The sequence below is a fragment of the Ornithorhynchus anatinus genome, chromosome 17, assembly GCF_004115215.2.
Source record: "Ornithorhynchus anatinus isolate Pmale09 chromosome 17, mOrnAna1.pri.v4, whole genome shotgun sequence".
In the NCBI taxonomy this organism is placed as follows: domain Eukaryota; kingdom Metazoa; phylum Chordata; class Mammalia; order Monotremata; family Ornithorhynchidae; genus Ornithorhynchus; species Ornithorhynchus anatinus.
In genome coordinates, this window is record NC_041744.1 from 15938682 (window position 1) to 15966316 (window position 27635).

General features: G+C 44.9%; 1 protein-coding gene across 1 annotated transcript; it reads right to left on the minus strand.

Moving 5' to 3' along the window:
* Positions 1-1445: 1445 nt before the first annotated feature.
* Positions 1446-15244, minus strand: LOC100091714 (early activation antigen CD69-like). The gene is made up of 5 exons (XM_029081611.2): positions 14887-15244; positions 9025-9147; positions 7754-7968; positions 6169-6272; positions 1446-2574 (listed from the first exon to the last, which is right to left on the minus strand). The coding sequence occupies exons 1-5, from the start codon at positions 14933-14935 to the stop codon at positions 2484-2486; spliced, it is 582 nt and encodes a 193-aa protein (XP_028937444.1). The 5' UTR covers positions 14936-15244; the 3' UTR covers positions 1446-2483.
* Positions 15245-27635: the final 12391 nt, after the last annotated feature.

The window sequence follows — 27635 nt, forward strand, 5'->3', positions numbered from 1 at the left end:
TGGCGAAGCTCGGATTAGAACCGATGATCTCTGACTCCTTCGCTCATGCTCTTTCCACTAGGCCAGGCTGTTTCTGTAAAATATTCCATACAATATTGGATTTGACTCTCAATCATCTCTACCCTGACATTCTTCTTTTACCAGCCGGATTGGAAATCTGCACTGTATAGTTTGATCACCAATTTTCTTACTTCTTAAGAATCCCAGAGTAGATCATGGAATGCCATCGTTTTTTTTCGATTTACCCTCAAAGTACTCTCAATCATGCCCTCCCAGCAACTGAATGGTGGAGTTCAGGCTCTAACCTGAGTCCTCCGAGCTTCCAGACCAGAACTTTTCCACTACACCACTGAAGGGAGTGTATGTTTCCAAATTAACATATGCCCATCTCAAGGCAACGGAGGACACTCAGAATGCAGAAGCCAAGAGAGAAAATGAAACAGAGGAATAGAAATGAGTGCTTTGGGGACCATAGTACACAGTAGAAATAGCAAAAGGTGTGGGCTAGTGGGGAGAGCACAGGCCTGGGTGTCAGAAGGACCTGGGTTCTGATCCCAGCTCAGCCTCCTTTCAGCTTGTGTGAATTTAGGCAAGTCATGTAACTTCTCTGTGTCTTCGTTGCCTCATCTGTAAAATTGGAATTAAGGCTTTGAGTCCCATGTGGGACAGGGACTGTGTCCAACCTAATTAGCTTGTATCTACCCTAATGCTTAGTACAGTGCCTGGCATGTAGTAAGCACTTATATACCATAAGAAAGGAGTAGCTAAAGGGACACTTTCAGTGTCTTGGAGTCAAAGTGGCATCGTGACTTTGGTGCAAAGGGACCTAGAGGGAAGGGTGGGGGGCAGCTGAGACACCGGGGGTAAACTTTCAGAATTCATTCCTGCAGGAAGTTGCACAGCTGAAAATATAAATATGGTGAGGAAGAATTCAGATAAATTCATGGGTGTTGGCTCTTTTTAAAGTTAAGAGTGGTAGAAGGTTCATACATATTCATGGTTCCACAGAGGCTTATTGGATTAAAAAGCTTCAGTAACATCCAATCTTTCATAAGGATGTACATAATAATAGTAATTGTGGCATTTTTTAAGCAATTATTACGTGCCAAACCTAGGGTAATTACAATCAGATTCGATCAGATCCCAGCTCTGCCACTTGCCTGCTGTGTGAGCTTGGGCAAGTCACTTCACTTCTCTGTGCCTCAGTTCCCTCAAGGTAAAATGGGGATTTAGACTGTGAGCCCTCCGCAGGGCAAGTACTGTGTCCAATCCGATTATCTTGTATCTACCCCAGCACTTAGAACAGTGCCCGACAAATAGTAAGTGCTTAACACATATTTATTTTTAATAAAGAATTGCTTTCCTTGAGCCAAGGCTTTCCCTCAGGGCTTCAGGTTTCAGATGTCAGAAAAAAAAAAATCAAAGGAAATAAGCAAAGCCAGAAATTCTTTCATTGTCATCAGATTTCATTTATTAGTTATGTACCAAAGCCCCTATTGCACATTGAGTTGCTTTCCTAACAACTTCAGCTTAATATCAGACCATCAGTTTATTGCACACAGAAGATTCCAGACCCAACAGTATTGCACATGGAAACATCGATTTCTGCTAATCATCCAGAATGTTTTGATCAATCCTATTTCTATTTCCCCTCTATTTGGAAAAAACACATTTGGTACAATTTGTTTCCTAAACTCCTTTGACGATAAGATCCCACATTGTGCAAACCCTTCCAAGCCGATTTTCAGCAACAGGGGGATGAACAAAGTTACCTACGCATTCTATAAATCAGAATTTTAAAATGAAGAGAAAATAAATACATCCATAAACAGAAGCCTAACAGAAATACAGGAATCAGAGACGTCACTGATTTTACGGGTCACTCCTTCCATCTTCCTGGAACAACATTGCAAAGTCAATCAACTCTCCAGAAAAATATGGAAAAAAAAGGTTTTCCATTTTTCAATAAATGGAATTTTGGGGTCTTTCATACTGGCATACTGGTCTTTGCTGCCACAGAAATGAAGGTAAGTGGGTTTGTGACACACTTGACAACAACACACTTTTGACCCGCGTAGCCCAGGCCCGTGGCTTGTTCAACAACATTCCACTACCGGAGGTCAGCAAATAATAAATAATAAAATAACTTGTCACTTTCCTATGCCCTTTGTGATATGACAGATCACTGGGAACTGAGCCAATATAAAGTGCAAGTCCAATATAAAGATCCCTTGCCAAACATTGCGTACCATCGGTCTCCACGAATTTGGGGTTTGGTGTGGCCTACATCCCCGCAGAGAGACCACTGTCCGGTAGACTTAGTTTTGTTGGGAAGGCAAACCTCTTCCCTTTCTTTTTCTCTTGAAGCCCTGACTGGGTTCCTAGACCTACAAGGTCTTGAAACAGAATGTCCAAAGTCAGACTAGCACCGACTGACGTGGTTTGCTGTGGCCCCAAGAGATTGCCTTCGCTGCTTCTCCTGTTCAACGTGTGGAGGATGTGCTGCATATCCCTAATAAACTTTCTTGGCAGTCTTTTCGTCCACTGGTCGTGCCTTTTAGGTAGTGACAGGAGCTGCAACATGGAAAAAGAAACTTGGAATCAGAGTTGGTTTCTCCACCATATCTCCTTGGCCTTACTCAGCCAACTGGGGGCATCACTCAATCAATCAGTTGATCAGTTGGTATTTACCAGGTGCATACTCTGAGCAGAGCACTGTACTAAGAGCTTGGAAGAGTACACTACACAAGAGTTGGTAGACATGTTCCCTGACTGCAATGAGTTTACAGTTTAGAAAGAGTCACTCTGTCTTCTTCCTCAATGAAGGTGTTCCAGGGAGGTAAAGAAGATCACTTAAGTATTTACTTATTTATACTCTTCCTCAGCTAGTGAGCAAATACATATAATCAACAGTAGAGTCCAAGTATATGTAGTAATAATTATTATGGTATTTGATAAATGCTTACTATGTGCACGGCACTGTATGCTAGTCTTCGGGGTGAATACAAGCAAATTGGGTTGGACACAGTCCCTGTCCCACGTGGGGCTCACAGTCTAGATCCCCACTTTACACATAAGGTAACTGAGGCGGAGAGAAACTAAGTGACTTGCCCAAGGTCACACAAGAGACAAGTGGAGGAGCAGGGATTAGAACCCATGACAGCCTGAATTCCCGGCCTGTGCTCTATCCACTACTTCATGCCGCTTCTCAGTTTGATCACTATTTTTAAACGTTTTTATGTCCGTCTCCCCATTAGAATATATGCTTCTTGCGGGCAGGGAACCTGTCTTCTACTTCTCTTGAACGTTCCACAATGCTTAGTACAGTGCTCTACACTTGAGGGACAGTGAATAAATTCCACTACTCCTAGACAAAGGTCCACCAGTGGACAGCAAGCAGATGGGGGGCAAAAATCACAAGATAGGAAGTCTAAAGTGAATCTATTGGCTTCCTTGCTACCAATCAATCAAATAATAATATAATAATTGTGGTCGTTAAGCTCTAAATATGTGACAAGCACTGTACTAAGCATTGTGTAAACATGAAATAATTGAGACACAGTCCCTGTCCCAAGTATTTAATCCCCATTTTACAGATGAGGAAACTGAGGCACAAAGAAGTTAAGTGACTTGCCCAAGGTCACACAGCAGGCAAATGGCTGAGCGGGGATTAGATCCTAAGTCTTCTAACTCTTAGGCCTGTGCTCTTTCCACGAAGCAGCGCTGCTTCCTAAAATATTTTTAGAGCACCTTAGGTGTGCAGAGCACTATATTAAGGGCCTGAGAGAGTATCACAGAAGAAGACATGATCTTTGCAGAAAACATTCAAATAGGAGGCAGAAGTACTTAAATAGTAGAGTGTGGAAAACAACACATAACAAAAGCGCTGAGACAATAGTGGGGTAAATGTGTTTTGGGAGAAGAACAATTAGTCAGGGAAAGCCTCCTGGAGGAGATAGGATTTCTGAAAGGTTTTGAAGATGGGGAAGACTGCTGTGGTCTGGCAGATTCCAAGGAGTAGAGAATTCCAGGCAGGAGGAGAGTGTGAGCCAGGGGACGGAGGCAGCAGAGTGGAAACTGAGGCACCATGATCCTAGGAGGAATGAGAGTGCAAGCTTGGGTGTAATAGGAGTAGAGAGTGGATGGGTGGAAGGAAGCGAGCTATTGCAAGATCTTAAACCACTGGTCTGTAGATTCTGTTGGATGTAAAGATGAAGGGGTAACCGTTGGTGGTTTCTGAAGAGTGAAGAGATATATGCAGAACTAAGTTTTAGAGAAATGATAGGGGCAGTAGTGAAGTACAAACTGGAGAGGGGAGAACATGGAGTCCAGTGATCTGTGAAACCCTCCTAAAATCTCACCTCCAACAAGACTTCCTTTATTGGTTTCCTGGGTCATATGATCCTATCGGTGTTCTCTAGCACTTATGAACTATTTATACTCATCCTTAACACTTTTCTATAATAATGCTGGCATTTGTTAAGCACCTACTGTGAGTCAAGCATTGTTCTTAGCACTAGGAACTACGTAAGCTAATCTATGTTTATGCAGTTTTACATTCCCAAAAATGCTCTACTTGTACATATTTACTATGACTATCTCCCCCGCAAACTCACTGTGGGCAGAGGATGTATCACTGCTTTGTTTCATCCTTCTTAAGCGCTCAGTACAGCACATTACAACTAGCGAGTGCTCAACAAACACTAGAACCACAACTGCTATTTGAAAGAATTATGTACAGAACACGATTTTTGGAGAATGTAGGGTTTGTGAAACTACGACTTCTTTGTTGTAGGAGAGATGTCTATAGGTAATAGCAGTTAGTAGGGACAGCTGTCCTTCCTGATCAAACCACAAGATTCTACTCCCTAGTTACAGCAGCGATAACGACAATGTAAATATTTTGGTGGCCAGGTCTGGAAGTGAGATGTTTGCTAGTCTTGGGTCTGATTGAAAGGGGAATCGTGTTGGGGGTGGCCTAAAACTTCCAACATGTCCAGCCAAAGGATCATATTTATCTGACTGTGGAGGAAGGAGTTTGCCCTCTTGGATTAACTGCCAGCTGAAGAATTTAGATACAGATCAATTTAATGTCCCTGTAAATTCAGTACAGATTTATTCTCTCATCTATCATTCCTTCCACCTTCTTGTTGCTAGTTGTATTTTGCTTTTTCTCTGTCTTCCTGCCTCCTCTGTGTTAGACTGTGAATTTCTCGAGGGCCGGGTTTCCACTGAGTCGTCTTGGCAAAACTGGCTGGTAAACTTGTCATTACCAAACCCATCGACACCTTCTAGCCTACTAGACTGTAAGCTCCTGGTGAGCATGGAACGAATCCATTGAATCTGACGTACTGTACTCACCCAAGTCCTTAGTACAGTGCTCTGCACACAGTAAGCATTCAGAAAATACCACTGATTGATTGAAATCCCCCAAGCATTTAGTACGGTGCTCTAAAATCAGTCAATCACTGGTATTTATTGAGCACCTACTTTATGTAAAGCGCTTGGAAGAGTCCCTAGACTGAGCAGACATGATCCCTGCCCTCAAGGAGCTTACAGTCTATACAGTGATAATAATAATAATGATGGCATTTGTTAAGCACTTACTATGTGCCAAGCGCTGTTCTAAGCACTGGGGTAGATACAGGTAATCAGGTTGCCCCACGTGGGGCTCACAGTCTAAATCTCTATTTTACAGATGAAGTCACTGAGGCACAGAGACATTAAGGGACTTGCACAAAGTCACACAGCTGATAGGTGGCAGAGCCAGGATTAGAACCCATGAGCTCTGAGTCCCAAGCCCATCCACTAAGTCATGCTGCTTCGCCATAGAGCCTCAATAAATAGAACCGACTGATTGATTATCTGATAGCGGCAGCAGAGCTAATTCCCCAGATGAAACAGAAATCCTTGAGCTCAGAAATGGGATTTGCAGCACTGGAAGCAGCAAGTGGAATTTGGAGATACCTATGCCCTCAGTATACAAATGAAGGCAGTTCAGGGTGCCTGGGGAAAACTTCCATCTCTTCTTAAACCCTGGGACCGTCTATAAGCAGAGTACCTGCTTGTGCACTCACTGCTTTGGCCAGAGTAACTGGAAGAGGCCATTTGAGAAATTTAAATCACTGTGGGTAATGAGGAAAAGGGTGGGGATTTTCTAGAACTCACCTGTTGCTGAGTAGGTTACTGGTTGTCCAACTCAAGCCCTGAATGGTTCCGCTGATGGATCCGATCCAGTGCTCACTGGTACCCGTTAGCCGTTTCAGAAAGTCCTTAAAGAAAGCAGAAGGGAGGTGAGTTCATATCATAACCCCTGGGCTCCCAGCAGCACCTGGGCCTTGGCTAATTTTGTCCCCATGATCCCTAAGACCCCGAGTGGCTGTAAGGTCACAGTGATGGAGAAGGAAACCAAACCCAAACCCAATACACACATACACCCCTGGAACAGAACTCCCCTAAGAATGCAGAGAAGCAGCTTGGCCTAGTGGACAGAGCATGGGCCTGGGTTCTAATCCTGAAGAGAAGCAGTGTGGCTTAGTGGAAAGAGGCCGGGTTTGGGAGTCAGAGGTCATGGGTTATAATTCCAACTCCGCCACTTATCAGCTGTGTGACTTTGGGCAACTCACTTCACTTCTCTGTGCCTCAGTGACCTCATCTGTAAAATGGGGATTATGACTGTAAACCCCACGTGGGACAACCTGATTACCTTGTATCTTTCCCAGCACTTAGAACAGTGCGTGGCAAAGAATAAGCACTTAAAAATACCACTATTATTATTATTATAATTATTAATCCTGGCCCTACCACTTGCCTGTTGTGTGACCTTGGGCAAGTTACTTAGCTTCTCTGTGCCTCAGCTTCCTCATCTGTAAAATGGGGATTCAAAACCTGTTCTCTCTTCCCTTTAAATTATGAGCCCCATGTGGGACAGGAACTGCATCTTATTGGATGGTTTTGTTTTTAACCCAGCACTTAGTAGAGTGCTGTGCACTCAAAAATCTGTCAGTAAATATGATTGAATGAATAAATACTAAGTGCTCAACAAATGCCACCCTCATCATTCTAAGAATGACCCTGAGGGGAGATGTGCTTTAGGGACTTGTGTATTCTCTATCCGCATTATGCTTAAGACCGTTAACTATTTCTGCTGGAAGGAATAAGACTGAAAATCGAGTTTTCCTGAGAGCCTCCATCTACCTTCTGCCCTCCAGGACTCTGGCTTTGTCACCTAGGAAACGCAGTCCTTCGGAACCGACGAAAATTTGAGACTGAGAGAGCAAAGCTGTTACCTGATCTGGACTGGCTCACTGGGGCTTTGGGAGAAATCCAGGAGGAGGGCAAAAGAGAAGATTCTGGTGCTGGTATGGACCACTCTGGGCCTCTCCCAGACAGCAAGGAGGCCAGAGGATGGAAGAAGAGAAATTTCCCCTCCTCAGTCTGCCCCTCCTAACCCCTTCTTCCCACTCTAAAATATTCATACCTGAGTTCTAATTCCTACTCTACCATTTGCCTGCTGGGTGACCTTGAACAAGTCCTCATCTGTTAAATGGAGATGAGATACCTGTTTTCCCTTTCCCACCAACAGAGTCAATCTGGCCCTGTGTGCTAACTGGATGTATTAACCGACCGGATAACTTTCTATTTCTGTTTCCCCATCTGCAAAATGGTCATAACAATACCCTCCTTCACAGATAGAGGGGCCCCTCAACTCTTTCTCACGTTCCAACTCTTCTGCAGACAAACAACATCTTACCAGATCCTTTTCTGACTCAACCTTAGTGAGAGTCGCATTGAGGTTAGAACAGAATCTTTTGCTGGCGTTCCAAGTGTCTGGGATATTGGAGAGCAGGTAACATTTTCCTCGGAATCCAATCCAGTCATCCGGGCATGATATGGGGGAAGCTGGGCACTTGACATTCTTGCCAGGCTCCTGGTTCTCCCAGATGCCGGGGCAGTTGTACTTTCCCACTGCAATGAGAAGGGGTGGGTGAAAAGAGGTGAGAGAATGAATTGCTTCCCCACCACCCTTGACCAACAGGAGAGTGTCATTTTCTCCCAACTTGGACACAGATGTGAGCACAATGTCCTATATGGGTCCCTGGGGCAGAAGGTGCTGGAGAATAAAGGGGACTGGGAAAATACCAGGAGTAAAGTCAAAATGCTCTGCAAATGTGCTAGGAGAAGAGAAAAAGATGAGGGGCAGTGTAAACTCCTTGTAGATTGTCAGCCCCTTGAGGGCAGGGATTGTGTTTACCAACTCTAATGTACCCTCCCAAGCATCTAATACAGTGCCTTGCACACGGTATTCTCTCAATAAACACCACAGATAGATTGATTGATTTATAAATGGCATTGATTGATTGAAAGGAAAGACCTTCTTTATGACCAGACGGGGCCTGAGGGGCTCCAGAACTCTGAATCTGGGGTCAGAGTCCAACTCTGGGACTCCTGCCTAAAGTCAGTGGAAAACGGCATGACCTAGGGGAAAGAGCATGGGACTGGGAATCTGCAGACCTGAGTTCTAATTCCTATTCTGCCTTTTTCCCACTGAGTGACTTTAGGCAAGTCCCTTAGCTTCTCTGTGCCTCAGTTTAATAATGTTGGTATTTGTTAAGCGCTTACTATGTGCCGAGCACTGTTCTAAGCGCTGGGGTAGACATAGGGGAATCAGGTTGTCCCACGTGGGGCTCACAGTCTTAATCCCCATTTTACAGATGAGGGAACTGAGGCACAGAGAAGTTAAGCGACTTGCCCACAGTCACACAGCCGACAAGTGGCAGAGCTGGGATTCGAACTCATGAGCCCTGACTCCAAAGCCCGTGCTCTTTCCATTGAACCACGCTGCAGTTTCTTCATCTGAAAAAAGGAGATGAAATACCTTCTTTCCCTCCCCCACTGACTGTGTCTGATCTGACTGTGTTGTATCCAGCTCTGTGTCTGGGACATAGTAAGTGTTTAATCAATGCTACAATGATTGTAATTATTATTTATCATTATTATCATTGTTGTTATTATTATTGTTACCTGACAAGGTGATGATGGAAAGGGTCAAAGTGGTGATAATGACCACGACAAGGACAGCGCATGGAACTGGAACCAGCAGGGGACCATCGAGGTTGTCCGAGAAATGTCTTCCCCTGTGTGTGCCTGGAGGAGAGAAGCAAACACCACTGATTAGGCTCCAGGCCTGTCCGGAAAGGGCAGTGTGGCCTAGTGGAAAGAGCACAGGCTTGGGAGTCAGAGGCCGTGGGTTCTAATCCCAGTTCTGCCACTTGTCTGCGGTGTGACCGTGGGCAAGTTACTTAGCTTCTCTGTGCCTCAGTTACCTCATCTGTAAAATGGGGATTAAGACTGTGAGCCCCACGTGGGACAATCTGATCACCTTGTATCAACCCCAGAGTTTAGCACAGTGCTTGGCACATAGTAAACGCTTTACAAATACCATATTTATTATTATTCATTCAAACACTGAATGACACTGTGAGCCCGTTGTTGGGTAGGGCTTGTCTCTACCTGTTGCCCAATTGTCCTTTCCAAGCGCTTAGTACAGTGCTCTGCACCCAGTAAGAGCTCAATAAATACGATTGAATGAATGAATTTATTGAGCGCTTACTGGGTACAGAGGACTCTTATAAGCATTTGGGAGAGTTCAATACAACAGAGTGGGTAGATATGTTCCCCGCCCACTATAAATTTTCAGGCACCTGTTATTCTCCATCTCTTTTGCCTCGCTGACCTGATTTTCTCAACAATCCAAACTCCCGGATGTCTCCTGATCACTGCCCTCTGTATAAAAAAGAGGTCAAGCTGGTCAGAGGCCTCCGTTTCTGGCACTGTCAGCAAGTGGCATGCTGGGATTGCAGACTAGCAACTGGGGCAAAAGGGAAGGTGACAATCTGGGCAAATGAACATTGAACTTTAAGTTACTTAAAGTCGGGGGTCATTTCTCCTAGCTCTATGGTATTCTTAGTGTAGTGTGCTGCATAGATTAAGCATTCAGTAAATATTATTGATTTGGCTGGAGGCCGGGACTGGTGGCGGTGAGAGATGGGAGGCTAAATTAGCAGAAAGAAGAGGCAGAGCTGGAAAACAGGGGCTCAGATTCTCTTTCAGTGAAGTTTTCCAAGTTCACTGTGAGGAAACCAAGTGGAGGGAACTGGGAGAGTGAAGGGCAAACTTCTCCAAACTCTGAGCTCCAAGAGGAAGGGAATAAGATAACACTACCATTTAGGGAACTGAGTGCAAAGGAAGAACACTCTTTTCTGGTCTGGATAAATAATATTTTTATGATTTTTTTTAAGGGCTTACTATGTGCCAGATACTGTACTAAGCGATGGTGTAGATACAAGCTAATCAGGTCAGATGCAGTTCTCGTCCCACTTGGAACTCACAGCCTTAATCTCCATTTTACAGATGAGGGAAGTGAGGCACAGAGAAGTTAAGTGACTTGCCTAAGGTCACAAAGCATCCAAATGGTGGATCTGGGATGAGAATCCAGGCCCTTCTGACTGCCAGGCCCGTGCTCTATCCACTAGGCACACTGGTTTGCTTTGCTTAACTGATTGATTGATACTGGTAGAGGGTGCAGTTGAGTGGTGAGGGAGACGCTAAAGAGATTGTAATTTTGCCTGAGATTTTAGCAAAATCATCAGTGGTGTTTATTGAACATTGACTGTGTGTAGAACACAGAACTCGGTGATTGGGAGACTATGATAGAGTTAGTAGACACAATCGCAGCCTTTGGTGAACTTGGTTATTAGTGGCACCGGGTGCATTTGGGGGCTTTTCACCCCAGTAAAATGAAGGGTGAAGATGAAGAACCAGCATTGGAGGTAGCATTGTAAGTCAAGCAGAGAAAACACAGGCCTAGGAGCCAGAGGTTATGGGTTCTACTCCTGGCTCTGCCACTTGTCTGCTGGATTGACCTTGGGCAGGTCACGTAACTGCTCTGTGCCTCAGTTTCCTCAGCTGCAAAATGGGGATTTGATAGGTGTTCTCCTTCCTATTTAGGCTGTGAGCTCCATGTGAGACAGGGACTGTATTAGGCCTGTTTAACTTGCATCTACCCCAACTCTTAGGACAGTGTTGGACACATAGTGAGCTTTTAACAAATACCATAAAAAACAGCTTGAGTCTCCGCAAAACAGAGGAGAAATATCGAAAGAAGCATAGAAAGACACGGAGCTGCCATTTGGTAGTGGAAGCATTCCTTTGTATTGAAAAATCTGAGAAAGACACCACCAGAAATCCAGGTCATGATACGCCATACTCATTTTTCTCTTTTGTACAATGGTGAAGTGTAGAAACCGGCTGAGGAGGGGGGCAGTCTAACATAGAGGATCCCCTCCCTCAACCTCAGCAGGTCTTTACAAGAATGAGAGCTCTAGAAATCCAGGTCATGATGCAAGACATTACCCACATTTTCTGTCTAGACAGCAGGGCAGGTTTGGTAACATGTTCTCACTTCCCTCCTCTGCAGTGGTCCGGTCTCTGATCTCCTGTCGGCCACTCTCCGGGGCTCTGCCCCAACCCCACAAGACTGACACCGGATGTAGCTCTCCGGAGGCCAAGTAACACATTCGGGGCTCTGTCTGCTTTCACTTCTTACCATGTGGCAGTCCCTGACCTCACCGGAGCTCACGTCCAGCTTCCTCTGCACACCTGCACCCTGCCCAGCAGTCCTCCCAGGTCACAGAGTGAGGGGTGTATGGGGCTGGGAGAAATATCCGTAAGATACAAGGGCAGGAATTCTTCCCTCCCCTATGTCCCTTGACTCACAGGTCTCTTGGGGGGCTACCGCTTCCCATGGGGCATCACAGTAAAATGGGTAATTCCCCTCACCTGTTCTACCTACCCCTTTACAGGAAAGTCTCTGTCAGAATGAAGAGGGAAGAAAGAATTTCCCCTCAGTCACACACTTCCTGTCGAATGTCCCAAGGCTTTTGCCCTCTGCCTATGTCAAAGAAACTCTGAGCAATTTGGAATGGCTGCATGAGGAGTCTTTAATAATCTAGGGGGGCATTAGAAGGGAGACACTAAAGGCTTAGCTATTGAGGCCATGTTTCTCCACTCTTTTAGATTCTCCAGTGGTTGCCCATCCACCTCTACATCAAACAGAAATGCCTTACAGCAGCTTTAAAGCATTCAATCATCCTGCCCACTCCAGCACACTTCGCTCCTCTAATGTTAACTTTCTCACTGTGCCTCGATCTTGTCCAACCCGCCGCCAACCCCTCACCCGTGTCCTGCCACTGGCCTGGAAAGCCCTCCCTCCTCAAATCTGACAATTACTCTCCCCACCTTCAAAGCCTTATTGAAGGCACATCTCTTCCAAGAGGCCTTCCCTGACTAAGCCCTCCTTTCCTCCTCTTCTACTCCCTCTGCATCACCTTGACTTGCTCCCGTTATTTTTCCCCCAACCCAGCCCCACAGCACATACAGTCGCAACTGTAATTTTATCTATTTATATTAATGTCTGTTTCCCCTTCTAGACTGTAAACTCGCTATGGGGATTGACTGACTGAGAGTTAGATGAATGAGCTGGTCCTGGTAGCCTCTTCTTTCATTCATTCATTCAATAGTATTTATTGAGAGCTTACTATGTGCAGAGCATTGTACTAAGCATTTGGAATGTACAAATCGGTAACAGAGACAGTGCCTGCCCTTTGATGGGCTTACAGTCTAATTGGGGGAGACAGACAGACAATTCATCATCATCAGTCAATCAATCAAGGGTATCTATTGCGCACTTACTAAGTACAAAGCACTGTAATAAGCACTTTGGAGAGTACAGTACAGCAAAATTAGCAGTTACAATTAGCAGCTACATTTCCTGCCCATAAGAAGTTTATGGTCTAGAAGGGGAAAACAGACATTAATGGAAATAAATAATTTATAATATATAAGATATGAAGATATGTACATAAGTGCTGTGGTGTTGGGGGTGAGGCGAATATCAAATGTTCAAAGGTCACAGATCAAAATGCACAGATGACACAGAAGAAAGGCCGAGCCTGGGAAAAAAGGATTTGGGGCAGTCTCTTGGAGGAGATGTGTCCTCCAGGTGAGGAAATTGAGGCTCAGATGAATTAAATGATTTGCTCAAGCACAACAGTTCAGTGGCTTCCTGATTCCTAATCTCATTCAGTTCAACTAGATGGTTTTGTCACCTCATGAATCTTTGAGGTGAAATCCTCCACAAAGGCCTGCTTTTGTCAGTGATTAGTGAAGTGCCCTGGCAGCATGAATGTTGGGTATTTAAAGATTCAGCACGAGTCTCTTCTATCTGGTCTCCTCTGTCAGAAGCTCCTATGGTCCTTCTGGGAACAGGAATATTCTCAAACTCAATATAATATATACTATTGCTGTGTTTGTGTTTGTCAGTCCAAGTTTCTCCTGGGGCCGTCCAACTCCCCATCAGACAGAAACTCCTCACCGTTGGCTTTAAGGCACTCCGTCAACTTGCTCCCTCCTACCTCACCTAACTACTATTCTCCTACAACCCAGCCAGCACACTTTGCTCCTCTAATGCCAAACTACTCACTGTACCACAGTTTCATCTAGCTTGTCGCCGACCTCTCGCCCACATCCTGCCTCTGTCCTGGAACGCCCTCCCTTTTCATATCCCACAGGCAATTGCTCTCCCCACCTTCAAAGCCTTATTGAAGTCACATCTCCTCCAAGAGGCCTTCCCTAACTAAGCCCTCATTTCCTCTTTCCCACACCCTTCTGTGCCACCCTAACTTCCTCCCTTTATTCACCACCCATTTCCCTCAGCCCTACAGCATTTATGCACATATCCATAATTTATGTATTTATATTAATGTCTGTCTCCCCTTCCTGACTATAAACTCGTTGTGGGCAGGGAATGTTTCTGTTATATTATTGTGTTATACTCTCCAAAGCGGCTTAGTCTAGTGTCCTGCACGCAGTCAGCAGTCAGTAAATACAATTGATTAACTGTCAAGCACTTACTCTGTGCCAAGCACTGAACTTAGTGCCATGGTAGATACAAGATCATTTTTTGCTATTTGCTCTCCATGGAGCTTAGGGTTTACTTAGAAAGAGGAGAAGTTTGGGGAGCCTCCACAGACCTGTCCTAAGGAGAGAGGGAGCCAAAGAAGTGAAGGAGAAAGAAAGCAGCAGTAACTTGGGAAAAAAAAACATTTTAAGGAGGGAGAGAGGTACCGGGAGGGAACGTTAGAGGGTGGATAGGATAGGCATTAGGGATGAATGCACCAACCTGGATGATGAGAAAATAAAGGAGAGAGAAAATGAAGAAAATGAAAAACCAGGAGATAAGGTTTGGGAGGAAGAACCAGGAGGCAGGATGGAGGAAAGAAAGAAAAGGAAGGAAGGAAAGAAATAAAGGGATGAGTTGTTCTAGTCCATCTGCTAAAAGTGAATTTAGGAGGCAGGGCCCTAACATTTATTTATATTCATGCCTGTCTCCCTCCTAGAATACAACCTTGTTATGGGCAGGGAACGTGTCTACCAACTCTGCCGTATTACACTCTCCCAAGCACTTAGTACAGTGCTCTACACACAGTATATGCTCAGTAAATACCACTGATTGATTCCCGGTAGGTGTTAGAGAGGTTACAATCTGAAGCAGACTCTCAAACAGCACTGAACCTGGGTTTGGGATATAGAACAATGCTGACCTGAGAGACAAGATGCACAAGCCTCTCTCTCTCCCTTTCTCTTTTTTCCTCATTATTAATGCTATTATTATCATCACTCAAGGTCATTATGAGCAGAGAACATTTCCGCTAATTGTGTTGTACTGACCCAAGTGCTTCATACAGTGCTGTTCATATAGTAAGTGCTCGATCAATACCACTAATTGATTGGTTGATCATTTCTAAGACAAAATGTGAGGCTTACCTTGCTCACTGATGTCACCTACTCCGGAGGAACCTATCTGTTCCGCCATTCCACGGTCTCTCCGCTCCACGGGTCCACGCTCAGACGGTCTGGCGTAGGGTGCCCAGTCTCTGCGATGTCTCTCATGGTGACGCCAGTAACTTATAGGCAGTATCTCCGCCCCCTTCCTCTCTCCTCCTCTCGCTTCCTCTCTCTTCCTCTCTCAGAATCTGCCCTAATTCATCTCGATTTTATGGCCCAGCGCTCCAGACACCTTGTGGGTAGCTGTGGTGAGGGTTTGGGGTTTCCCTACATATAGAAATAATCTTTCTCACAGCTGCCACTGAAGTACAAGGGGCTGCAGGATCGTTCCAGAAACAGATCGACCCTTCTGTCCACCTGCTCGAGATGACGAGCAGTGAGAGTATGGCCTAATGGAAAGAGCCAGAGTTGAGAGACCTGGGTTCTATTCTCAGCTCTGCCACTTGCCTGCTGCGTGACCTTGGGCAAGTCACTTAAATAATTGTGGCATTTGTTAAGTGCTTGCTATGTGTCAGGCACTGTACTTAGCTCTGGGGTGGATACAAGAAAATCGGGTTGGATACAGTCCCTGTCCCTCGTGGAGCTCACAGTCTCAATCCCCACTTTACAGATGAGGTAACTGAGGCGCAGAGAACTGAAGTGACTTGTCCAAGGTCACATAGCAGACAAGTGGAGGAGCTGGGATTAGAACTCATGACCTTCTGATTCCTAGCCCCGTGCTCTATCCATAAATCCAGCGCTTAGTACAGTGCCTGGCACATATACCATTCTTTTTCTTCTTCTCTGTGCTTCAGTTATTTCATTTGTAAAATGGGGATTTATACTGTGAGCCCCATGTGGGACATGGACCGTGTCCAACCTGATTAGCTTGTATTTCCTCCACTGAATAGTTCAGTGCCTGGCACATAGTCAGCACTTTAGCATACACGTTAAAAAAGGGTGAGGGAAAACTGGAAACAAGTTTGGTGTTTGTTTAGCATTTACTGTGTGGCAAACACTGATCTAAGCTCCGGGTAGATACAAGTTAATCAGATTGGACACAGCCCCGGTCCCTGGTGGGGCTCACAGTCTAAGTAGGAGGGAGAGCAAGTGTTTCCTCTCCATTTTACAGCTGAGGAAAATGGGGTATAGAGAAGTTAAATGACTTATTCAAGGTCCCACAGCGGACATGCGGTAGAACTGGGTTTAAAACCAAGATCTCCTGACTCCCAGGCCCTTGCTCTATCCTCTAGACCATGCTGCTTTTACTCCTCTTTTTTTGTTCCTTCTCTTTTTCCTTTCCTAATGTCCACTGGACTGCCTACATTGTTGTGATGCCTTTCCGTCCCCCCTTCACCAGGAGTCTCTCTTCCCCCCGGCCCACCCCACTGGAGTTTGGTGGCAGTCTCTCAAAATGCAGTTTCTCCATTCTATTTTGTAATAAAGATACACTTGACACCAGATTTCCTACCTGTCTCTCCTATCTATTTTTAATTTTAATTTTATTTTTATCATGGTATTTGTTAAGCACTTACCATGTGTCCAACACTGTACAAACTGCTGGGTTAGGGACAAAATAATCAGGTTGGACATAGTCTCTGTCCCACATGGGGCTCACAGACTAGTAGGAGGGAGTAGGATTAAATCCTCATTTTACAGATGAGGAAAATGAGGCAGAGAGAAGGTAGGTTACTTGCCCAGGGTCTCACAGGAGAAGAGCGGCAGAGCCGAGTCCCCTGACGCCAGGCCTATTCTCTTTCTACTAGACCAAGGCACTTCTGGTTCCACACCGTCCCAGCCTATACAAACCAGAGCTGGTCTGGAAGAATGCATTCTCTGAAACCGCTAACCTTTAAAACCTGCCAATCTTTAGATGGGGGCATGGTGACCGTATGTCCAAAGAGCATATGAGGGGACCTTTCAACAGGGGATCGGATTGGCCAATTCTTAGAGAGAAAAAAATGTATCATTCATGGTGAATATCTCATTCCAAACTGTGTTGGCTTCCTCAATGGGTCGGATCCCTGTTTATACCATAATTTAGTTCGGTATGTCAACCCGAGAGGGGGATGCAGACATGAGTCAAAGATGGAGAAATTCTCTGGTGTCAAGAAGCTACTCTCCTGAAGCAATACAACAATGACGCTTATTACCAGGAAGTAATAGTTGCTTTGGCTGATGGGGTGATTCAGAGACTGGGGTGATTGGAAGGAAGGCAGAGTCAGCGTGGCTCAGTGGAAGGAGCCTGGGCTTGGGAATCAGAGGTCATGGGTTCGAATCCCAGCTCTGCCACTTGTCAGCTGTGTGACTGTGGGCTAGTCACTTCACTTCTCTGTGCCTCAGTTACCTCATCTGCAAAATGGGGATGAAGACTGTGAGCCTCACGTGGGACAACCTGATTACCCTGTATCTACCCCAGCACTTAGAACAGTGCTCTGCATGTAGTAAGCGCTTAACAAATACCAACATTATAGAGTCACCAGGTCCCACAACCTGAGGGCACAGCTTCTATGGATGAACAGAAGCTACCCATCACTGTAGTGGATAAAGGACAGGCCTGGAATTCAGAAGGACCTGGGTTTGAATCTTGGCTCCACCACATGTCTTCTGGGTGACCTTGGGCAAGTCATTTAACTTCTCTGTGCCTCAGTTACCTCTTCTGTAAAATGGGGATAAAAGCATGAGCCCCATGTGGGACGGCCCTATGTGTCCAACCTGATTAACTTGTATCTACCTCAGAACTTAGGACAGTGCTTGGCACATAGTAAGTGCTTAACAAACAGCCTTATTATTATTATTAAGGGATTACCAGTCATATCCACTGGCTTCAGTCAGCATGAGCAGCTTCAGGTCTTGAGCAGAATGGGAGGGGAGAATCTATTGCTGTTTCTATTTTATGAGTTTCATTCTGCGTCAGTCTGACTCCCCGAAGAGCAACCACATCTTTAGATATGATCCTTAATGCATGGTGGAGCTTCAACTGTGGATGATGATAATGATAATGATAAAAATAACAATGATTATAATAGTATCTGCGAAGTGCTTACTACATGCCAAGCACTGCCCTATAAAGCAGATCAGATTCACCCCCTGTTCCTCATGGGGTTCCCAGTCTGAGGGGGAGGGAGAATTGGTATTTACTCCCTATTTCACAGATGGGTAAACTGAGGCACAGGAGACAAATGATGGAGTCAGGATTAGAACCCGAGCCTCCTCACTCTCAGGGCCATGTTTTTTCCACGAGTCCATGCTGTCTCTTTAGTTATAATAGACTTTAGTTTGTAAATCTCTTGTGAGCAGTGAATGCGTCTGCCATTTCCATTGTATTGTATTCTCCCAGACTGTACAGTGCTCTGAAATCAATCAATCAATCAGTGGTATTTATTGAGCACTTACTATGTGCAGAAAACTGTACTAAGTGCTTGGGAGAGTACAACAGAATTAGCAGACATGTTCCCTGTCCTATAGGAGCTAAGCACTCAATAAATACCACTGGTAGATTGATGGATTGATAACAATTAGGGCACTTGTTAAGCCTTGGGCTACATCAAAGATTATCTGATTGGACACAGTCCTAGTCCCTCAGAGGACTCAAAAGCTCCCTCATTCCCATTTAGATGAGGAAACTGAGTCCCAGAGAGGTTAAATGAATCATCCAAGGTGACCCCGCAGGCCAGAGGAGGAGCTGGGACTCAAAGCTGGGTTTCTCAGTTCCTTGTGCTTCAAAAGGACAAGATTTGTAAATGCAAAGTGCACTGATGGTGGGGTCAGGGTTTTTATATTGGAGCCCACATCCTGACCCTCCTAGTTTCTAAATCTGTCAGTTTTAGCCCTGCAGTAGGGCAGAATCCATATGAAACAGCAAGAAACTATCCAAGTTCTTCGGGGCACCTCGAGGGAAATGTGCTGCTCGAGGCTTGGTTCCGCTTTGCTTGTGAAATCAGTGAGCAATGCTTCATGCCCATATAAGAGGAATCCGGTCCGGTGCAAGAAGGGGAGGGAGGAGACAGAGAGGAAATGAAGTCATATGAAACTGAGGAAAAGCAGCATGGAGAGATCAGGCGTAAATTACCTATCTTGGCAGCAGCTACAGCAGGAAACGTTAGCAACACATACTTTCAGAGACCGCACAGCTTCCGACAAAAACCAGTTTCCGTAGAAGACAGCCCATCTTGTCAGGGCTGGTGAAGTTGATTGATTTTAAGTCACACCTCCTCATTCAGATACCTTAACGTTGCTCAGCGCCGAAATAATAGCATGACCCCACCGTGTTTGCCCCTTTCCTGCCATCTCGGCCCTTCAGGATCGCTTATGCCCTAGAGTCCTCACCTCCGAAGTACTTAGGTACTCCACTCCTTATTGTACTCTCCCGAGCGCTCAGTACAGTGCTCTGCACAGAATAGGTGCTCAATAAATACCACAGATTGACTGATTGATTTCCTTTCTAAGCCAACAGTCTGCCACAGGTACATTGTCTGAGGTTGGAATGGACTTCTTTGGAAAGTGGTTTGAGTGGGGATTTCCAGAGTTAGTTCCTCTTTTGCTCAGCCCCTTTCAACTTTCACAGTTTCCCCTGAGTTGGAAAATGTTCCATGTTCGCTTGTCCCCTTCATACAGGTAAGCTATTTTGGAAAATATGTGCCACCTTGCTGTTCTCTTCCTGTCGTGAGAGGAAACGTACTCAATCCACCTGTGAACACACGTTGAAATCAGTCTCCTCATACCTACCTCAGTGTCAGTAACCTTGGACTACCTTGGCATGTGACTGATTTCTCAAATGGATCGGAGCAAAGCTCAGAAAGGAAACAGCAGCTCATCACTCCGGGCCGTTCAAACAGTAGCCCCCGGTTGCCAGCATTGCTCATGGGGTTGAGATCAGGCTGATGACATTGGGTGGTGCCATCGCCCAGGTCCCGCAGCAGGGGGATGGAGTCCTGGGCTCAGTGAGCGACCTTCATCCGCCCATCATCCAATCCTTCCACCGATGGTGTTTAAGGAGCATCTGCTGTTGGGAAGCACTATACTAAGCACTGGGGAGGCTACAACAGAAATAAGATGCATGTTGCCTGCCCTCAAGATGTTTACAATCAAAAGGTTCCTTGTCCCAGCTCTAAACCCAAAACACTCCAGTTAGAATACAGCCAGATTCAATATTTAGGGAGCCAGAGTAAATAATAGACATTTGTCTGTCAAGGTAATGACAAAAATGGAAATCCTGATTAGAGTAACCTCTCCTCATATTAGTTACTTAATAAGACCTAAATGATAACAGTTCAATTCTGGTGCAGCATTTCCTTCTCAATCTCTTCAACCTGCCTTCTCTGCTACACACCTCTTTCCCACAAATATGTGTTGTTCCCCAACAGAGACCTCTGATCTTTTGACCCCCATCCTATTTTCTTAGATCATCTTGCCCTTTTTAGCCTCCATATCCAAACTACCTTCCCTTGAATTGACGCTTTCAACACCACCCTCTCTACTGAACTCAACTCACTTGCTCCCCATCCCTTCATCGATCGTGTACCGCTAACCCACAGCCCTGGATCACTTCTACAGACTGCCTCCTTCCCTCTAAGGCATCAGCTGCAGAGCACTGCTAGTGAAAACTAGATATCAAGCCAACTTTATCCACTTGAAATTTATCCTTGTGGACTTTAACTCTGACTTCTCCTCTGCCCAGCAAAATTTTTTCTCCATTTTCTCAATTGTCCTCGCCAATTATTTCAGACTTTAATTCCATCCTCAAACCCCCGTCCACTGCCCCCCGCCCCATCCCTTCCTCCTAATGTCCTAGCCACCTATTTGAGAAAATTGACACTATCAGACACGATTTTCCTAAAATTTCCCCTGCTCCTTCCCAGTCCTTTCCCCATCTAGCCTCTTCTCCAACTCTCCCATCTTTCCCAACAGCATCTCTACAGAAGCTCTCCTGCCTCCTCTTAAAATACACCTCCTTCCACCTGTGCATCTGACCCCCTTCCTTTGCATCTTATCAAAACACTTGTCCCCTCCCTTCTTCCCTCCCTAATTGCCATCTACAACTATTTTTCTCCAGTGGCTTTTTCCACAATGTTTTCAAACATATCCATGTCTCCCCTATCCTAAAAAAACCCACCCTTGACAACATGGCTCCTTCCAGTTATCTCCCCTCTCAGCTTTCCTCTCCAAATTCCTTGAGTGAGTTGTGTACACCTGCAGTCTCAAGGTCCTCTCCTCCAATACTTTCCTTGACTCCCTCCAATCTGGCTTCTGTTCCCTTCACTCCACAGAAACCGCCCTCTCAAAGGTCGTCAATGATCTCCTTCATGCCAAATCCAATGGCCTCACCTCCATCCTAATCCTCCTCGACTTGACATCCCAGCTGCATTCGATAATGTTGACCACTCCCTTCTCCTGGAAACTTTATCCAATCTCAGCTTCACTGACACTGTCCTCCCTTGGTTCTCTTCTTATCTCTCTGGCTTCTCATTCTCAGTCTCTTCCATGGGCTCCTCCTCTGCCTCCCATCCGCTGTTAGGTGTCCCTCAGAGTTCAGTTCTGGGTCCCCTTCTATTCTCCCTCTCTCTTGGAGAACTCATTCACTCACATGGCTTCAGCTACCGGCTCTAGGTGGTGAATCTACGTCTCTAGCCCAGATCTCTCTCTTTCTCTACAGTCTCACATTTCCTTTTGCCTTCAACATATCTCTATTTAGATATCCTTCCCAAACCTCAAACTTCTCATGTCTAAAACAGAACTTCTTATCTTCCTACCCGAACCCTGTCCTCCCCATGACTTTTCCATCTACACTATCCTTCCTTTCTCATAAGCTCATAACCTTGGCATTATCTTTGACTCTTCTCTCTCATTCAATGCATATATTCAATTCATCACTAAATCCAGTCAGTTAAACCTTCACAACTTTGCTAAAAAATGCCCTTTCCTCTCCATCCAAACTGCTACCATGCTAATCCAAGCATTTATCCTATCCTGTCTTGATTATTGTATCGGCCTCCTTGCTGATCTCCCAGTCTCTTACCTCTCTCCACTCCAATCCATACTTTACTCTGCTGCCTGGATCATTTTTCTACAAAAACATTCAGGACATGTTTTCCCTCTCCTCGAGAACTTCCAGTGGTTGCCCATCCACCCCACAATCAAACAGAAACTCCTTCCCATTGGTTTTAAAGCATCTTGCCCCCTCCTAGCTCACCTTGCTATTCTCTGACTACCACCCAGCCTGCACACTTTGCTCCTCTAATGTTAACTTCTCGCTGTACCTAGATCTCATTTATTTTGCCTCCGACCTTTTGCCCACCTCATGTCTCTGGCCTAAAATGAGCTCCCTCTTCATATCCAATGGAGAGTTACTCTCCCCACCTTCAAAGTCTTGTTGAAGGCACAAGTTCTCCAAGAGGCCTTCCCTGGCTAAGCCTCCTTTGCTCTTCTCCCACTCCTTTCCACGTTGACTTGACTTTCTCCCTTTATTCAACTCCCTTCCCATCTCCACAGCACTTATATACATATCTGTAATTTATTTATTTACATTAATGTCTGTCTCCCCCTCTAGACTGTAAGCTCATCATGGATGGGGATTGTGTCTGTTATATTGCTGTATTGCATTCTCACACACCTTTAGTACAGTGCCCTACATATAGTAGGTGTCAATAAATACTATTGACTGACTAACTGACTTCTCTGTGCCTCAGTTACCTCATCTGCAAAATTAGGATTAAACCTCTGAGCTCTATGTGGGACAGGGACTGTGTACAACCTGATTATCTTGTACCTTATCTCCACACTTAGTACTGTGCCTGGCACATAGTAAGCTCTTAACAAATACCAGTAAAAAAAAAAAAAGACACGCTGACCAACTTGATTTGAATGACATTTAGGAAGGTGAAAACAATAAAGGTAGAGAAGGCCATTAGACATATTGAGCAATTGGGTGAGGTCCAGGAGACATCTCAGATGAGTTGGATGCTGAGCAGATGTCAAAGGAGAGGAGGGGAGTGGTGGGGTGGGGAGGGGGTTTGATAGCTTTATCTCAGAAGAATGTGCCTGTGTATGTATAGAACTGATATAGGTAAACCTTTATAGATGCCCCTAAAAGAGGGTCACCATAACAATAATGGCAGGACATTCCTGGGAACGGGTGAGAACCCCATATGACTTAAAGTAGCTCCATCTTCTTGCATCATCCCCAAGTCTGACCCACTGGGGGAGTGATCTTCACAATCAACGTCCGAGATTTTATGTGCCCATGTTTACATCTGTTTGAGATCTCTCACTAGAAGTTTTCAAACCACTATGGGTGACTCAGGGGTAAAAGCCACAGCATCATAAAGCCATGTAGATTTTTTTTTTCCGTGACATAAAGGAAGAAAACAAGGTGCGTCGGGGAACATCAGAGAAGGAAGAGGAGGAAATGAAGTCAAGTAGATGCAGAGTGAGGAAGTGAAGATGAGATTAAGATTGTTTGGAACAACAAAGTTGGATTATCGACACACGCAGGTGATATCACATTTTCTTGTTAAATCAGTGGTATTCTTGGTAAATCAAATTCCACAGACAATCTGTAGGTGAATTTCCCTAATCTGTGTACTTTCCTGACTAGAGTAGAGTAAGTTTTCATTTCCAGGTGTCAAAAGTCTGCCACTAAAATTACCCTGCCACTAAAATTACTTTCTTAAAGTCACAGAAATGCTATCCTTAATTCAAAAAGGGAACAATTCTCAAACCTACTCTGGGAATCTCTTCAATGAAAAAGTAAAATGAATTGCAGCTCTCTCACCAGCCTTTCAGCTTTCTACGGGGGAAACCGGACTGTTTCCTGGGGACATACTATATTCAAGGCAGGACATAGTAATAATTATCATTGATTGATTTATACTAATGGCCTACCAATCAATAAAGTATTTATTGTGTGCAGAGCACTGTATTAGTTAGGAAAGTACAATATAACAGAGTGGGTAGACACGATCCCCGCCCGTAAAGATCTTACAGTGTAGACAGGAAGACAGACATTAAAATAAATTTTGGGTTTGTATAGCTGTGGGCCTGAGGGGGAGATGAATAAAGGATACAAATTGAAGTGCAAAAATGAGATAGAAGGGAGATGGAGTAGGAGTTAAAATGAGATTGGCGAAGGATAGGGGAGTGAGTTGAATTCGGTAGAGAGGGTGATGTTGAGAACATCAGTTTGCGCATACGTTGGGTATGGAGAAGAAATGGGGCATGATAACTATAGAAAACTGGTTTGGATACAAGATCGGAGAGGTCTGTGAGGAAACAGGACAGATTTGCCTATCAGAGTTTCCCTTTCCTCTCTAAATGATCAGCGGTTGTGACTCTAGTTTCATATTGACAAAACTTAGCAAAATTGTAGTTCGCTTATTGGTATTGGTTCATCGACAAACACATACTTTTTGTTTTGCAGATCCTATGATCAGAAGAAGCAGTGTGGCTCAGTGGAAAGAGCCTGGGCTCTTGGATTCTAATCCTGGCTCCGCCACTTGTCAGCTGTGTGACTTTGGGCAAGTCACTTCACTTCTCTGTGGCTCGTTACCTCATCTGGAAAATGGGGATGAAGACTGTGAGCCCTATGTGGGACAACCTGATCACCTTGTATCTACTCCAGTACTTAGAACAGTGCTTGATGCCTAGTCAAATGCCATCATTATTAATCAGAAACAGTTTGTAAGGACTAAATCATTGCACTGTTGAAATATCTGTATGGAACATTTAGGCAAAAATATATAAAGTTGGTTTTGTCAGAATAGAAACCATCCAAGGTTGATTTGTCTTCCAGAACTTGGGCTGATCCAACTCCTATTCTATCCCACCTCGACTACTGCACCAGCCTCTTTGCTGATCTCCCTGCCTCCTATCTCTCTCCATTTCAGTCTTCTCTTCACTCTGCAGCTCAGGTCATTTTTCTTAAAAAAAGTTCAGTCCATATCTTCCAACTCCTCAAGAACCTCCAGTGGTTGCCCATCAACCTCCATATCAAACAGGATTTTCTTAGATTCAGCTTTAAAGCATTCAATCAGCTTGCCCCTTCTACTTTACCTCATTAGTGCAGGGGAAGCAGCGTGGCTCAGTGGAAAAGAGCCTGGGCTTCGGGGTCAGAGGTCATGAGTTCGAATCCCGACTCTGCCACTTGTCAGCTGTGTGACTGTGGGCAAGTCACTTAACTTCTCTGTGCCTCAGTTACCTCATCTGTAAACTGGGGATTAACTGTGAGCCTCACGTGGGACAACCTGATTACCCTGTATCTACCCCAGCGCTTAGAACAGTGCTCTGCACATAGTAAGCCCTTAACAAATACCAACATTATTATGAGTGTATTACAGCCCAGGGACTACCACTTTGCTCCTCTAATGCCAACCTATTCCCTGTACCTTGGTCTCATCTATCTCTGATGACCCTTTTCCCACATCCTCCCTCTGCTCTCAAACTCCCTCTCTCTTCATATCTGACGGATGATCACTTTTGCCAACCTCAAAACCTTATTAAAATCACATCTTTTCCAAAAAGCCTTCCTTGATTGTTCCCTCATTTCCTCCCCTATTTTTCCTCTCCTATGTGTGGCCTATGCATTTGGGTAAGTACTTCTTAAGTATTTTGATTCTTTCTCCACCCACACCACTTTGATGTCCACCCCATCCCACCCCAGGCCCATGACACTCACATAATAATAATTATGGTATTTGTTAAGTGCTTATTACATGCCAGGCACTGTACTAAGCACTGGGGTGGGTACAAACCAATTGGGGTGGCCACAGTCCCTGTCCCAATCCCCATTTTACAGGTGAGGAAACTGAGGTACAGAGAAGTCAAGTGACTTTGCCAAGGTCACACAGCAGACAAGTGGAGGAGCCTTAAACACTTTGATACCTAACCCACCCCAGCCCCACGGCATTAATATACATCTTCTTATACTCTCCCGATTCTCCTGTCTGTATTTCATTTCAAAGTCTGTCATCCTCACAAGACTCTAAGCTCTTTGAGCCCAGAAATCATATCTACCAACTCTTCTGCATTGTGGCTTCCCAACTGCAGGGTGAATAGAGCACGGGCCTGGGAGTCAGAAGGACCTAGGTCCTATCTCATACCCTCCACTTGTCTGCTGAATGACATTGGGTAAGTCATTCTAACTTCTCTCTGCCTCAGTTACCTTATCTGTAAAATGGAAATTAAGACTGTGAGCCCCAGCAGACAGGGGCTGTGTCCAGTGTGAATATCTATCTACCCCACCATTTACCATAGTGTACGCACTTAACAAATGCCATAAAAAGTGCTTATTTCAGTGTTCTGCAAGAGTGTGGCTTAGTGGATAGAGCATGGACCTGGGTGTCAGAAGTTCATGGATTCTGATCCCAGCTTCACCACTTGTCTGCTTTGTGACCTTGGGCAAGTCACTTCACTTCTCTGGGCCTCAGTTCCCTCATCTGTAAAATGGGGATTGAGACTGTGAGCCCCACCTGGGAGAGGGACTGGGTCCAAGCCAATTTGCTTGTATCCACCCCAGTGCTTTGCACAGTGCCTAGCACAAAGTAAGTTCTTGACAAATACCATAATTATTATTATTAGTAGTAAATACCATTGATTGTGCATAAACACACATGTTCAATTTGCAATATTATACTTAGTGGGATAATGCATATGAACGGAAAATTCACTGCAGTTAAAAAATCCAATAGAGTCAGTTTTCTGATAACGCGGGGACGTTCTATAAGCTCATGAATATCGTTGCATTAAGGAAAACTTTTCTGATAATACACAGGCCTTGAGCAATACCACCCATGGGGGGCAACCACTTCTTCTGATAACATGTCACATTATGTCCAGACACCTATGTGATCAGAGGAATGTTTCCTGATTCTGCCTCAGCGTTCCATCCAAAACACAGTGTGAAAACTATAGGGAACTCCTGCTTATTCTGTAACCACTCCCACTCACCCTTGACCCTTCTTCTGGATCTCATCCCTTAGCCAGATGGATAAATTGGGTACCTCCTACTTTTCTTGCTAAACATCTCTTGTACCACCACGCTGATGATATATTCCAAATCTAACTACCTAGCCCCAACCTCTCATTCACCCTATGATTTCCCAATTCCACCTATCTCCATGATATCACCAAATAAAGGTCCAGCCAGCCTTTAAAAATTAACCTGGCTCAAGCTGAACTCCTTCACTCCCTCCTAAACCCACTCTTCTTCTTTAACTTTCCTATCACAGTCAATGACACCACCAACTTCCCTGTCCCAGAAAGTCACAACTCTTGAATCATCTGTAATTCTCACTCTCAAATTGTCTGTCTTTGTCTCTTAGATTTTGCTTCCCAGCATTTCCCAGCTCCAGCCTTCTTCATCACCATATAACCACCATTCTTGTTCAAGTCCACGCCTTCTCCTAACTAGTCTACGTCAGCCTCCTCATTGGTCTTCCTGTCTATAACCTCTTCCCTCTTCAATCTTCATTATGGCCTATTGCCCAGATTGTCTTTTAAAATGCAGTTTGCCACAATGTTATCTCAAAACCTTTCAACCGCTACTTTCCTAACCGAGCAGAAACTTCTGGACTTTGGCTTCAAGACCATTCACCAGCTCTCTCTTTATATATTTGCTCTCTTCTTTTGCTCTTCCCTAGCTTCTTCCAAACAAACACTTTACTTTTTTGATCTTAACTCTCCCAACTCTCCCAACTCCAACTCTGCATTCACCTACCTAGAATTACCCATGCCTTCAAATTCATTAGACCATA

Bases quoted from the DNA above. Each gene is read 5' to 3' on its own strand.
- LOC100091714 (XM_029081611.2), bottom strand. From the start codon at position 14,935: ATGGCGGAACAGATAGGTTCCTCCGGAGTAGGTGACATCAGTGAGCAA. The intron at 7,969-9,024 runs GTAACAATAATA...TTCTCATTGCAG, and splicing joins TTCCATCATCACCTTGTCAG to TGGGAAAGTACAACTGCCCC. The intron at 2,575-6,168 runs GTGAGTTCTAGA...TCCATGTTGCAG, and splicing joins AGTAACCTACTCAGCAACAG to CTCCTGTCACTACCTAAAAG.